A 9,479-nucleotide genomic window follows, 5' to 3' on the forward strand; every position below is an offset into this window, starting at 1 on the left:
CGGAGTGGTGCTGAGGTGTCGTCTACCAGACGGCGGTCTCCTTGGGTTAACCTGAGGCGGTCCCTTCGGGTGGGTGCCTGGAATGTCCTATCCCTAAGAGAGGATGATCACCTGTCTCTGTTATCATCTGAGCTCAAGCGTTTGGACATCGGGATTGCAGCTCTCTCTGAGGTTCGGAGACCGGATTGCGGCGAGATAATGGTGGGTGGTTACACCTACTATTGGTCTGGTCGCTCTGATGGTTACCATACCCAAGGAGTTGCTGTAGCTGTGTCCAATAAGCTGATTGAGCTGTTCAGGGAGCTGAGGCGTAAAACTGTACGTGCACTGAGGGTGGACAAGGAGGCCTATGTGCGAGGAATCTGTGAGGGGGTAGAGCATCACCTGTGGACAGGTGATTCTCGTCCCGCTTACAGGGGAATTCGCGCATTATGTTCATCCAAGCCCATCCCTCGGAGCACTACAGTTCGAGCAGAGAGTGGTAGGCTCTTGACAGAGGAGTCTGAAGTGAAGGCCCGCTGGGCCGGTTACTTTGAGCTGTTGTACCAGGCTGATCCCCCAACTGTCGAGTTGGACGTCAAGGGTGTTACAATCCCTGTTGCTGACCCTCGAATCAACTGTGGTCCACCTACGCTTGTGGAAACACGGGCTGTGGTGAACCAGTTGAAACGGGGCAAAGCTCCAGGGATCTGTGGCATCCATGCCGAACTTCTCAAGGCTGGTGGAAATGCTGCACTCGTGTCGTTGCATGCAGTTTTGTGCTCTGCCTGGAACACAGGCATCATCCCAACTGACTGGAAGAGGGGCCTTGTTGTCCCTCTCTGGAAAGGGAAGGGTGATCGCCAAGACTGCAACAACTACCGAGGGGTGACGCTGCTCTCAGTGCCGGGCAAGGTCTTTGCTCGGATAATTCTCGATAGGGTTCGCCACCATCTGCTTGAGCACCAGCGTCCAGAGAAGTCAGGCTTTACACCAAAGAGGTCAACGATTGACCGTATCCTTGCACTTCGTGTCCTCACCGAACGCAGACGAGAGTTTCGGCAGGGGCTGCTTGCAGCCTATGTTGAAAAAGGGGAGGGGGTGGTGTTACGGATGTGGAAATTCGCAAACCACCATTCAGGTCCCGTAGGTGAGGTATCTCTTAAGTACATTTGTAGTTAGCCCCAAACCCGTTGTTTAGAGGGAATAAATTTGATTAATTCGGGCTGCGACGCTTTGAGTTTGTCGTTGGTGCGAGGGAGGAGAAGCTAGGGGAGGGCAGCTGGCGCCCGATTGGTGGATGCGCGGTGTGACGCGGCCAGGGAGGAGGAACGCCCCTCTTCGAGACCTTTCTCGAAGCCCCTCGAAGTGGGGTGGAGCAAAGAACGGGCCGGAGCAACAGGGCAGAGTTCCGGGATATAAAAGTAGGAGACGGGCGAAGCAGTTGGGTGGATGCTCTTGCTCGGTGGATATTCTTGCTTCGTGGTTGCTCTCGCTCTCGTCTTCCGGCTCGCTCGTCCTGGTGGCCGCTGGCCTGGTCTTTTGTGGGGCAGTTACAAGACCCCGCTGGCGGGAAGGAGCGTCCGCCATTCCCCTCTCCCGACTTCGGGCATCCACGTTTCCCCCCACCCCCTCTAGCCGCGCTGGGATAGCGCCGAACACTCGGTCCGTGGCGTCGAGTGGCCAACACGTGCAGGCGCGAGGCACGCAGGAGAGGACTCGCCTACCATGCCAGGGCACGGAGTCGGTTCCAGGCGGGACCACGTCGACGGATGTAGGAGAGGGACTCGATGGCCCAAAAGGGAAGTCACCATTTTTTTTTCGGGTTTTTTTTTGTATGGAACTTGTGGCGCCGTGTCTTGTGAAGTAAAACTGTATTAGTGTTGCCATGTGTCGGTCTTAGTCGGTTGTGGCTCTGCGTCGTCGTTGCTTTATTGTTTTTCTTCTTGCATTTGCTTTATGTGCATTCTGACCCTGTTTGGCTGTATATGTGTGCTCTCCGTGTGTCGTGTGAATAAAGTGCTTGTGCGAACTTGTTCCCCGTTTCGCTGCGTCCTTCCCTTTGTTGAATCTCCATCTTGCTTCACGTAAAGGGTTCGTAGTGGGCTTAATACGCCCGGCAATTAATCGGAAACGTCGAGGTCGACGATAACACCGCTCAGTTATCCCGATAGTACGGAACGGACTGCTTAAGCGGCCAGTGTCTGGAGTCGACCTGCGGCGAGGTGCGATCGCCTGGTTTACCATCCGCGTGGGTACTTAGGTAGGTCGAGTTTGGCGAACAACCCTATCCCACGCGGGTGGCCGATTGGCACGATCGTGGTGAGGCCGAAAGGCCCACCCGTGACTAGCTACCGGCGTTGGTCCGAGAGGGTCACGACAGAATTGTCCGTCCGGTGGGCGACGTGCCGCGATTCGAGTCACCTGGCCGTTCGCACGCCGGCGGGCGCGAATTCGCAACAATATCTTTGTCTGCTAATACTCCCTCCGTCCTCCTCCACCCATTTGTACCCACCTAAATCCTCCTCCGCACCTCTGCCTCAGACTTACCATTCCCAGTCAGTTCCTCCCCGATACTCAAACCTATTTCCCTGCCTCATCTCCTTCCCCTCTAACATGATATTCATTTATTTTCTCTGTTGTCCGACCCACATAACCTCAGTCTTCTCCATACTCGTATTCAACCCGTGCTTCCCAAATGCATCTTTCCACTGCCCCAGTACTTCCTGCATCTCCCACCCACTCTCCAGCACAACCACCAGATTGTCCACATACAACATCCTCCCCATGCTATCCCTCAAGTTCCCCTTTCTACTTACCAGCTCCATCACCATGATAAACCTGAGTGAGCTGAGAGTGCTCTTCTGCCTCAAAACGATGTTCATGCTGAACTCGGCAGACATCCCAGTACCAACCACAACCCTTCCCTTCACTCCCTTGTACATCCCTTCCACCAACCGAACTTCTGCTTCCAGCACTCCCGTACATCTCAGTGTCACTATCAACATATCTCTCGGGACAGCATCATCGGCCTTCTCCAGGTCCACAAATCCCAATGCAATCTCACCTTGTATCTCCAACCTCTTCTCTACCAGTTATCTCAGCATGAACATCCCATCCGTCATCCCCCTACCCTTTCTAAACCCCTGCTGCTCTTCTCCGATCTCCACTCTTCCTTGTCCTCCCGTCCAGAATACTCTCCAAAACCTTCAATACATGACCCCAATACTTCCCCAGATCTTGAACGCCACCCTCCCCCTTCCATATCAGCACAATTAACCATGTCCTCCAATCTTCCGGAATTGAACCCTCACTCATACATACATTCACCAGCCTCTTCGTCCAACTGACTGACTTCTTCTGCTGCAATTATCATCTCTGCACACCTCATCAATGCCTGGCACTCTTCCCTTCATCCTCTTCAATGCCATCCACACTTGCGCCTCTGTGATCTCCACAAACTCCAATTTCCCCTCTACATAACACGGTAGCTCCAGCTCACCGCTGCTTCCTTCCCGGTTCAACAGCTCCTTGAAATATCCTTCCCACACCTTCAATACTGCCCCCCTTTCTGTCACTAGCCTCCCACCACCCTCCTTAATCACTGCTCCCCCCCTCCTTAATTACTGCTCCCCCCACCCCTCTTCATGTCTTTACCATCATCATCCCTGTCACGAGCCAATTTATATGTCATCTTCCTCCCAACATCCTCTTCCAACTTTACACACCTCCTCTTCCTGATCATTCCTCACTTTATCCACAGCTCTCCTTGCTGCTTTCTTCTTCTGCCCAAACAGGTGCAACAACCACACATCCGGCTGCCTCTTCCTTTCCTTGATCTTCTCTATCCTCTTTCAAACGTCCTTTTCACCAACTGCCTTTGCTTCCTCCTCTGTCCACCATAACTGGTTTCTATCCCTTTATGATGCATCCTTTCCTGACATCCTTCCACACAAAACTTCTGCAATTTCCATAAACAATACCTCTCCATACTTCTTCCACTCCTCCTCCAAACCTTCTGCTTCTTCACCAAGTTTCTCATTCTTAGCCCTTCGCCTATCCTTGTCCTCTCCATCCGTACCACAAACTTCTCTCCTCTCCATACCACAAAACACCACAATCTTGTGCTGGGTGGTAACATGCTCTCTTCCCACTGCCTTGCAATCCTTCATAACTGTCACTTCCTTACCACCACCAAATCCAGTTGTGTTCTACATTGTCCACTCCTATAAGCAATCTTGTGGCTTTCCCGCTTTCGAAAGAACGAACCGGCTACGGCCATTCCAGTCCTCGCCACCAGCTCACGTCTCTCTCTATTCCTCGTCCCCAAACCAAATAACCCAAAACATTGCTCTCCCCCTGGTTCCCCTTACTCCCCAATGCTTGTTAAAGACCCTCACAATGCACAGCATCACCTCCAGTTCAACCACACCCATCATCCTCTCCAATGCATCCCTGAATTCCTGCTTCTCCACCCCAGTCCTTCCCGTTTGAGGCCCATATACCGACATAACACACCATTTGCCTCTGTATCGCCACCCATGCCATAACTATCTGTACCTCCTATCTTTCCACTCTGACCACCTGCTTACTGATCTATTCCGATACTATCATTCCCACGCCATTACTCCTTCCATCCCCACCCGCATGCAACAGCTTGTATCCTTCTTCCAACATCACTAGAGCGAGTAAAAACCATTTTCGGAACACGAGAGTTGTATATCTTGACGTCAGGGAGGAGTGGGAGTAGAGGCTAGTTCAATTGGCTCATGGGGCTGTGCAAGGCAAAGACCAAAAGGATGACCTTCCTGGTTGTCATGTCAAAGTTCCAAACTGAACGTTTCTGCGTATGACCATTTTGTAGACGTTTTTCTCGTGAGTATTACTTCCTTAAACACCCACAAAGGGTTAACCCAGGAATCTATCTTCGTGAACTGCACTTGATTTATTGCCAGTCAATGAACCAAACAAGCTTTTTGTGGTTTATTACAGGTGAATAATCCACCATGAGTTTTACTTGGAAAGTACAATGGTCACCTTTACAGGTTCTCACGGAAACCATCGAAGATCTACCCTTTAATGGTTCATAATCGGTGGCTGCTATGCAAGCCATCTCTCTAATTCATACAACTAACACCTTGTACACCTCGTGCAAGGACGACTATTATCCCCCAGCAGAAAAATGCATGTAAAGCAAGGCGGCGTATTAAGTCAAAAATGAAATGCAATTCATTAACTACAGCCAGAAACTAAATGTAGTTGTAGAACCAATTTAGATCGTGGTTAGATTTGAAATTTCTGCAGATATCAAGTCCCAGACACTGCATGCTCTGCAGTTCTATTTTCAGGTTCAAATACACCATTTTGGAGATCCACCCTTTAATGGTTCAGAATCAGCAGTTGCTATGCAAGCCATCTATATCCATCTCTCTCTCTCTCTACACCTTATGCAAAGAAAACGTTTTTCTCTGATAAAAAACAAAAATAATGTAACTGATTATAATCAATGAAAAGGAAAATGTTTCAGTGAGCAAGCACCACAACACTAACACGTGGTTGCTGAAACAATTCAGGTAGTGGTTAAATGCGGAATTTCTCTCCATGTATATGTGGCAAACGAAGGTATACGTCCGTTCCCAGACACTGCATGCTCTGCAGCACCAACGAGCCGCCCAGGTACTCGGCGTAAGCGTGCGAAGTGGGCAAGCCGAAGCCAAACCTGACAAAATAAAAAGGACGGGCAATAGGATCCACAGGTTGAGAATGAATAATTATTTGATACAAAACCTTCACCCAGATATGGTTCTCAAAGTATTTTGACAAAAAACAAACAATGGTTCACACAGCCATGGAAGACCCAATTTCCAGGACTTTTAATATAAATGTTCTTATGTAACAAGTGACATTGGAATAAACCACAAGAGTAAGAATGAAACCTTGTTTTTGTTATTTCATATTCCGTTGAATATTTCAGTGACGAGAAACACCTGCTACCTTCGGGAGCACCCGGGGGGAGGGTGAGGGGACAGTGGGGTGGGTGTGGCAAATATTTTTTGCCGTGGCTAATAATTCCCTATGCCTGCAGCAGGGGTTAGTAAACTACTTGCACTGTGGCACGTGTACAGGTGAACATTTCTCCCAGGTGGACGTCTCCCCAGGTGGACAGGTTTGTGCCCATGACCCGACCGACCCTGGGTACCAACGACACGTACACCAAGTTTGGTAGAGATTGCCCTGTTTTGTTTTGTTTTCTATGATTTTTCAGACATATACACACACAACCACAAAGAGAATTTGCATTATTTCATTTTTGTAGGATTATAGGGATACCTCCAGGCAATCTAAAATATAAAGCTGAGTTCGTGTCTGGGGGTCTGTCTCGAGTCATTAGCGCCGCCCACAACACAGTAAACGTCCTCCAGCCGTCTAGAAATCACCACCATCTCTTTCTCTCCACGTTGCTCAGATTGTTTTAAGGGCCTCGTGTACATTTGAAGACTGAACAACACATCTTCTATCATTACATGAAGATACCGTTTTGAGGTTAAAAAAAAAAATAGCAGGAATGCACTAATAATTTGAGCCTTTTTATAACATACTAAAACTCATGGAAAAACAATATGATAGAGGATAGAAAGTTTATTTGGTGATTACTATGAGGGAGAAGAAGAAGAAGAGTGGGAAATATCATGCAAAGATGGCAGTTTCATGCGAGCTGTCTCACTGTCGCCCAATCTAATATATAAAGCTGAGTTCGTATCTGTGGGTGGATGTGTGGGTCTGAACAAGGTACGTGTTCATTACAACGAAAATACTCATGATTCATATTTAAAGTGTTTAATTTTGTTGTTTTTTAATGTCCTTTAGTCGGTGTTTTGTATGTACTGTATGCTGTTGGGATGTCCAGTGGTGTGTTCAGTTACCAAGCAGCCGTTCCTTTTCAACAGTTTCTTATGCAGTGTTTGCTTGAGTGCTTGAGCCACTTGGCAAGCGCTCTACAAGAAACTTGGTAACTGAACACACCCCAGATTCATGACATGGCGATGAGGCTAAACATCAATAGCATCATTATTTCAGCCATAACGATGAATTTGTCCCTCAAGGGATAGGGTGGGACGAGGCAGAAGGAGTGGTGGAACGAGGGACCCAACGTTGCCCGGCAACACCAGGCACCCATATATATATATATATATATATTTGACCCCTCCCCCACTCCTTGAGCCTAAAAAGCTGCATAAAGCAACCCAAGAAGCCCTAAACAAGGTAAGTGCCAAACGCTGTTTCGAACCCTTCCCAGAGTTCCTCAACAACTATAAAGACGTTCACATAGTACACACGTGAGAATACCAATGCTTCACACTCCCCTCAGCTACCGGACCGGTTTCATCGCTTATTGGCGAATAATCAGCAATAGCGAAGACAGAAATGCATACGAATGAGGCTCCCAAGTATGTACCACATGCAAATTTGCACCCACATCTCTCACTCCATTCACAGGTGAGCGATGTGGGTGGGTCTTTCTTCATTTATATATTGACTGCTTTTCATGTTTGCACGTAGTACATGATTGGGAGCCTCATTGGTATGCATTTCTGTCTAGGCTATCGCTGACGATTCACCAATGAGTGATGAAACCGGTCCGGTAGCTGAGGGGGTGTGTAGCATTTGGGACTGTCGTGTATGTACAAGGTGTGAACGTCTTTGTAATTGTTGAGGAACTCTGGGAAGGGTTCGAAACAGTGTACCACTTACCTTGTGCAGGTATTCTTGGGTTGCTTTACGCAGCTTCTTTGGCTAGATGAGTGTGGGAGGAGTCAATTATTTATATAATCCTCGCCACCTGTGTTTAGTTGATTCAGTGAGAGCTGATTGGCTATGCTATACCAAGGAAGTCAACAAAAGGAAGGAAGTTATTTTATACCAAGGAGGCCAAGGTGTACCTTTTACAGCATTAATCACCTGCTTCTGTCACATGGATTGCTTCCATGGAGTAAACTGCAATTGATAATTATCCTCATTTTCATAAAAAATTGAAGTCAACAAAATTTGAGGTGGACATTCGGACTGCAGTAAACCCTTGTTTTCCACGGGCGGTTGTTTCCTCTCGCCTATAAACTCAGGCGTCATGAATGGAGGTGGCCATTCGTCCGGTTTTCTACTCTGTCCGCTCTGATATGAAACCGGATGCATTTATGTCCTCTGTTCTCCTCTTGAGCCACCCAAGCTTTCATCCCACAATTTAACTTTTGATTATTGGTTTTCATGGGTCAATATATTTCTCATTTCAATTCATCCCATATATTGGTCCTGCAAATGCCGACAAAGATCCCATCTGTCACGTTTCCGAATGACAGTTTTTACGTTATGGTCGTTGTTTGACACTGTTAAACATTTGTGTGTCTGAAATAGTTAATCACTGTGGAAACTGTAAGTGCTCTCCTGAAATGAAAGACTACCAGATGAGTGAGGAGAGGTATCTAAAACTTTTCAGCAAAGCCCAAATGATTACCTTCGCATTCTGCGAAAGGTTATGTTTTGGTCGGCGTGTATTTATTTATTTGTAATCTTGTGATTTTTATAACTCAAATAGTATGAAACCGAATTGCATGAAATTTGGTGGGATGATTGGTTATTAGCCAGGAAGCATTCAATTAGATTTTGGGATCGTTCGGGTCAAAGGTCAAGGTCAAGGTCACGAAACGGTCAAAATCGTCTTTACGATAACACGGTCAATTTTTATTCAATTTGCATGCAACTAACGCCAAAATGTTCAGAATTCAACTCCTCATCTTGTGATATGCAATATGACACAATGACGCCCATACTCTTGTTACCGGTTAGGGGTCAAAGGTCAGGGGGGTCACGACCTTGAAAAATATGCGGTTATTGTCATAACGCGGTCAATTCTTGTCCGCTTTACATGAACCCAGCACCAAAATGTTCAGAATTTAATGCCCAATCTTGTGACACAATGACATCATAACACATGTCACCGGTTGGGGTAAAATGTCGGGGGGGGGGTCACGCCCTTGAAAAATATGCGGCTTTCGGCATAACTCAGTCAATTCTTATTCGATTTGCATTAAAACCAGCATCAAACGAGATTACCTTCTCTTGTTGAAACGTTGTATTCACCGAGCTTGCGAGTGAAGACTCGCCAAAACGATGTGAGTTGATGGTTGTTTAGTCCGTAGCCCCCGAAAGTCGGGGGGGGGGGTCATGACATTATAGATATGTGGTTTGTGTCATAAGACCATTCATATGAAACCAGTTCCCCACACTCATACCAAGAACAAAAAAAAGTAGTGGCGGCGAAGGTATGCGCTCTATGAGTGCCCGTTCTAGTTTATGTGCTGCATGTGTTAGTTACCACTGGCACAACAGCAATCCCCCTCCCCACTCATTTACAATTATAGGTAAAGTCCCAGGGATTGTCAAATATTTTTTGTCTGAACGGATAAACACCAGATGCCATGACCACACAACTAGGGGTAGAGAAT

The 9,479-nt window shown here is 47.4% G+C and overlaps 1 protein-coding gene across 2 annotated transcripts in view; it reads right to left on the reverse strand.

The window, feature by feature from the left end:
- Positions 1-4,947: 4,947 nt before the first annotated feature.
- BCKDK (branched chain keto acid dehydrogenase kinase) overlaps positions 4,948-9,479 on the reverse strand; it is a 45,249-nt gene continuing 40,717 nt past the window's right edge. For both annotated transcript variants that reach the window (XM_085880402.1, XM_085880400.1), the window contains one exon: positions 4,948-5,698. In XM_085880402.1, the coding sequence (XP_085736528.1) occupies positions 5,560-5,698 (139 nt within the window). In that variant the 3' untranslated portion in view covers positions 4,948-5,559. The remainder of the gene's footprint in view (positions 5,699-9,479) is intronic.

Source organism: Eptatretus burgeri, chromosome 5 (assembly GCF_056783735.1).
Source record: "Eptatretus burgeri isolate ZD-2024b chromosome 5, Ebu_testis_v1, whole genome shotgun sequence".
Lineage (NCBI taxonomy): Eukaryota > Metazoa > Chordata > Myxini > Myxiniformes > Myxinidae > Eptatretus > Eptatretus burgeri.